The following is a 5,489-nucleotide window of genomic DNA, read 5'->3' as shown; positions in this document are numbered from 1 at the left end:
AGCGTACGCGCGTGGATTTGAATGGAAGGCCAAAGGCGGTGGTAACTTTGGTTCACACTCCCAAGGACAAATCTGTCTTTCTAAACCACCGTATAAGTACCGTAGTTGGCAGTTGGCACATAATGTATTTCGTGGGTAAAATAGCATTTTCCTTTTAAAATAGATTAGCTGACGTTGTTGTGATATCCCTGAAACATAAAACCCTACTCTATCTCCATCACTCCACTCCGTGGGAGCGGTTATGGGAGCGTAGTGTTGTTTAGTGGCATTAGAAGGCGGAGGACAAAGAAAAAGGCTTTTTGTTTTTGCGGTGTCAAGTTTCAGGTACATGGAGTCGGAGGAATCCCGGTCCCAGTTACCGGGAGACGAAGCAACAGCGGTTGAGGGAACCGCTGAGCAACTGGTGGCGAGGGCCATAGCTCCCATCAAGAAGGAATTCCTTCGCCCACCACCTGTTCGCTCTTCCTCCGCAGACAACGAAGCCGCTGCCGCCGCCGCCGCCACCAATGATAATAAGAACCCTGCTCATCCTGGTTCGGGTCTTCTAAAGGACAAGAAGTCCAAGCGCCAGCTCAAGCGTGAACGCCGTCAGGTTAACTAGGATTCCCTTCTTCCCTCCATTCATTCATTCATTCATTCATTTCATATTCAATTCCTATTTTTTAAACCATTCCAAACACTGTCTCTGCAGGAGCAAAAGTCGGCACGAAACCTCTGCCCGGAAGTTGCAAAGACCGGTGATGTTACTTCATGTCCTTATAAAGACAAATGCCGCTTCAGCCATGATATTGAAGCCTTCAAGGCCCAGGTACTGTACTTAATTGCTTTCTTTTGTTTGATGCCCACCACATGTTTGTTTATGCTCTGAATTGTTATCGCCTTTGTTGGAAATAAATGTTGTTTCATCACTAAGTAAGAAAATGCCTTTAAGTGCAGAAACCAGCTGATCTAGAAGGACAATGTCCTTTTGTTAAGTCTGGAGGGCCTTGCCCTTATGGGTTAGCATGTAGATTTTCAAGTACCCATGAAGATGGTGTTCCTTCTTCTACTGGCCATCTCAACGGTCTTAAGAACCCTTCTGAGGTTAATGGATTGAGCAAAGATGTTCAGAAGCTTCTGTGGAAAAATAAGATGAGGTTCTCCAAGGCTGATGCCAAACTCAAAAGTCTTGGCCTCTTGGTATGTTGATTATTCTTTAACTTACATGCTTCTTTATCTATGATTTTATGTTTTATTTCTCCCTTTCCCTATGAAATACCTGGAAAAGTGAAGACTTTTACCTGTTGTAGTTGAATAAAGTATAGCTAATTAGTTTGAAGTGGTGTTTTTCTAACAGTTTTTATTACTTAATTAGTCACACAAGTAAAATGCTTGTTTGGGGCACTTAAAATGTTAAACTTAGAAACTGAGAAAATAAACTAGGTCAACTTTAATATCCAATTCCAATGCACATGCAAATCTTCATTATCATGCTCCTAGCTTTGCTTTGTGATTCTTCCTTTGGTTCATTTTATTATCTGGCAAAGATTTGATAACTGTTTCTGCCTTTTTTATGCTTCTCCTTTAAGCCTGTCTCTGATGACAAGAAGGGTCATTTTAATTGCCAATTGTATTTCATTCCATATTTGATTCATCTTACCTTTCTTCTCGCTGCCCTCCTCTCTTCTGAAAAAAATGCAGGGCCCCAAGTCAAAAATGAAGAACTTGGAAAATAAAGATGGTGAAAATGGCGGTTCAAATAAGTGTAGCCTTTCTGATGACAATGGGTGTTGTGAAGTAGCCTCTGACTTGGGTCCTAAGTTGGAAGAAGCTATAAAGGATGATGATGCTGATGCAAAATATGAAACCGATGAACTTTGTCCACAGAAAAGAAGAAAAACTGGAGTAAATTGTGATCCTAGTGAGATAGAAAAAGGTCATATCTTCATCTCCAGATTTTTTATGGTTTGGAATCAATAAATTGAATAATTTTATGTTCTTTTACCTTAGAGTCAATGTAACTTTTTTCCATACTGCTGAAACAGGTGTGAATGTTACTGAAGAAATTGAAAGAGGCAGCATAAATACTGAACCAGAAGCAGGATGTGATACTTTAACCATAAAAACTGATCTAAGTCTGAAGTTACATCCACGTGAAAAGAAGCTTATTGATTTTAGGGACAAATTGTATCTTGCACCCTTGACCACAGTTGGAAACCTCCCTTTTAGGAGGGTTTGCAAAGTATTAGGAGCTGATGTAACATGTGGTGAGATGGCAATGTGCACAAATCTTTTGCAGGTACATACATGGTTTTTCTGCTAGTTGATTTTATTCCCTTGTTTCATTGTGTTGTGGTGTATATCTTCTTTTTGGTGAGTGTATCCTCTTATGCTGGCTACTTTACTTTTAGCTTTGCCAGTTTCAGCAGCATTGAGCTACTGAGTTTTTGCAATCATCACAGACTTTTCTGATACAGTTGAGAGCTCTCCTTTTCTCCTAAAGCTTTGAGATTGACCCATACCCAGTAAATTCATAATGTTCCATAGAAAATTTTCCTCCAAATATGGGAATCTTAGTATCAGGATTTAGAAACCATTAGTTGATGCATGCTTTAAAATTAGTTGTGTTGTTCTAGTTATAATTTGTATATCTATTTGTTTTCCTCTAACGCTTGTTCTATACTCTCTTAAGTTTAGCTTTCTAAAGTCCCCGCCCCCTGCCTTCTCTCTCTCTCACAAATTATATTCTGCAGAATCTGCACAACTTCATCTTTGCCATGTTTTCCTCAGCATTTAAGCCTTTTTTTCATTCTGTAGCGAAGCTACATTTACATTCCATATGTTTTGATTTTGCTATGGTTGTAGGGTCAAGCTTCTGAATGGGCATTGCTGAGACGTCATTCATCTGAAGATTTATTTGGTGTACAAATCTGTGGTGCATATCCAGATACTGTGGCTCGCACTGTTGAACTAATAGAACAAGAATGTACCATAGATTTTATTGATATAAATATGGGTTGCCCTATTGACATTGTTGTGAATAAGGGTGCTGGATCAGCTCTTCTGACAAAACCAATGCGGATGAAAAATATTGTTGAAGTAGCTTCAAGCACAGTGGACAAACCAATAACTATCAAGGTATTTGTAATGTTAAGCATTTTACATTTGCTGTTGGCCATTCTTTTGTTTGTTGGGCTTGATATGGTATCGTATTCAAGCAGCATCTTGATATCTTCTTTTGCCCACTTTTCTCCTAATGAACACCTATCACCTTTTGCCAGGGAAAAATAAAATTACTTTAAATTTTTCTCAATGAGTATGCTCAACTTGTGCATACATCTGTTTAACCAGGTACGGACTGCTTATTTTGAAGGAAAGAATCGCATTGATTCTCTCATTGCAGACATGGGCTCTTGGGGAGCTGGCTCAGTAACAATACATGGAAGGTCACGTCAACAACGCTATAGCAAGCTTGCTGATTGGGATTACATATACCAGTGTGGAAGGAAGGCCCCTAAGACATTGCCAGTAGTGGGGAATGGGGATGTTTTTTCGTTTGTAGACTGGAATAACCACAGAACTGCATGTCCTGAACTTGCTACCTGCATGGTTGCTCGTGGTGCTCTGATTAAAGTTAGTATCCTTGGTTCAAGTGTCCATTCTTTTATTCTCTGGACTTTATTGTTATGTTATTTGATCTTGAAATTATCACCTGGAATTATGGTTGCCAGTAGTATATTTTGGATATTTCAACTAATGATTATGTTATGCAGCCTTGGATATTTACTGAGATCAGGGAACAGAGACATTGGGACATCAGTTCTGGTGAGCGACTAAATATTCTCAAAGAGTTTGTGCATTTTGGCCTTGAACACTGGGGATCTGACACAAAAGGTATGTTTTCTCTCTCTCTCTCTCTCTCTCTCTCTCTCTTTTCTTGAGTTGTGGTAGGCGAGTAGTTTTATTATATTTGTATAATTGTAAGACATTATTTTTTGTTGTCAAATAGTTGCATGCATGAAGTAATGTATGTATGTATGATCTCCATACAGACTACGTAGCTCCAGTTTATGTCATCTTCATGCAAACCAAACAATAAGTGTGTAGTGGAGGGTCCTTTAAATGAATATTTTAGCGGTATTATTTGGATTAACTACTTACAATGTATGCATGCACATAGTAATTTGGATTTATGTATGCTTATTTTGCTTCATGTTTTGTTTACTATTGTGGATATTCTGCGTTATGTATTGTGTTACAGGAGTGGAGACAACGAGGAGGTTCTTGTTGGAATGGCTTAGCTACACTTGTAGGTACGTACCTGTTGGTCTTCTGGAAGTGATTCCACAACGAATAAACTGGCGTCCACCTTCTTACTATGGGCGAGACGAGCTTGAGACGCTGATGGCCTCAGACTCGGCAGCTGACTGGGTATGCAATTCTTTACATATTCTATTATTAGGCTGTGTTTTTCTATTTGTTTGGGTGTGTGTTTCCTTGGAGGTGCATTCTGACATCTGCTGTCTCCTACGGCAGAAATAGACTTGTTTGTTCTATAGTATGTAGACGGTGAAAATGCTTCCTGTTGAAAGATGGAGATTGAGTTAAATGACACTTCTAATTATTTATTTTAAATACAATCTATGAAATCGTTTTCAAACAAGTAAGTAAATATGATTATCATTAGTTGTTCAACTTATGTAGAAACTTTAAACTACCTAATTGATAAATAATTAGAATTGAAATTAGAAAATAGCAACAAGGCAACAAGCCTACGAAATATGAAATCATTTTCTGGAATTAAGCTTGATGCGTTATATTATCATTTAAGCATCTTTCTTACCATAAAACATCTTATCATCCCCCCGATTCATGCTGTTAAGGAGTGATTATCCTATTTGCCTTTTGCCTTTTCATATGCAGATACGCATATCAGAGATGCTACTAGGCAAGGTTCCGGATGGCTTTACATTTGCTCCAAAGCATAAATCAAATGCTTACGATAGAGCCGAAAATGGCTGACCCTGCAGTTTTCTTTTCAATGCTGGTTCTGATGAGAAGCAACTGCTGACTCATGAACATGCCTTGACAATGGCCAATGCTGTAGAGAGTTGAACTACACTATAGACTATAGAGAGCAATTTATGTTCTTTGATTTGGGGAGTATTTCATCGTTGACCATGACCTTTAGTTTTCAACGCATATAGCACCAAGTGAAATTGAATAACAATTGGCATTTGAAGTGTAAGCAATAATTGTTTTACATTGCATCACCCGTCCCTTGCCTTACACAGTTACATGCTCGGGTCAACTTGCACATTTAGGCCTGATTGGTGTATTTTTTGATATCTTTTGTATTTTATGAAGGAAAAAATAAAAGTAAAAAATAAAAATGAAAAAATATATATAAATTATATATATTTTTGAACTAATTTTAAAATATATATATTTTTATAGTTTTAAGTTCATAAATTATTTTAAAAGTAAAAAGTAAAAGTAAAAAATATATA

The 5,489-nt window shown here is 37.8% G+C and overlaps 1 protein-coding gene across 1 annotated transcript; it reads left to right on the top strand.

The window, feature by feature from the left end:
* On the top strand, positions 7-5,305 carry LOC107609100 (tRNA-dihydrouridine(47) synthase [NAD(P)(+)]-like). Its single transcript, XM_016310936.2, has 10 exons — positions 7-592; positions 692-808; positions 937-1,179; positions 1,681-1,915; positions 2,025-2,278; positions 2,845-3,117; positions 3,331-3,612; positions 3,753-3,873; positions 4,241-4,410; positions 4,903-5,305. The coding sequence occupies exons 1-10, from the start codon at positions 329-331 to the stop codon at positions 4,999-5,001; spliced, it is 2,058 nt and encodes a 685-aa protein (XP_016166422.1). The 5' UTR covers positions 7-328; the 3' UTR covers positions 5,002-5,305.

Source organism: Arachis ipaensis, chromosome B07 (assembly GCF_000816755.2).
Source record: "Arachis ipaensis cultivar K30076 chromosome B07, Araip1.1, whole genome shotgun sequence".
NCBI lineage: Eukaryota > Viridiplantae > Streptophyta > Magnoliopsida > Fabales > Fabaceae > Arachis > Arachis ipaensis.
This window is presented reverse-complemented; position numbering and strand designations above follow the sequence as displayed.

Excerpts from the sequence above, each read along its gene's own strand:
- LOC107609100 (XM_016310936.2), top strand. The coding sequence starts at position 329 with ATGGAGTCGGAGGAATCCCGGTCCCAGTTACCGGGAGACGAAGCAACA. Across the intron at positions 1,180-1,680 it reads TCAAAAGTCTTGGCCTCTTG|GGCCCCAAGTCAAAAATGAA; the intron begins GTATGTTGATTA and ends AAAAAAATGCAG. Across the intron at positions 4,411-4,902 it reads CAGACTCGGCAGCTGACTGG|ATACGCATATCAGAGATGCT; the intron begins GTATGCAATTCT and ends TTTCATATGCAG.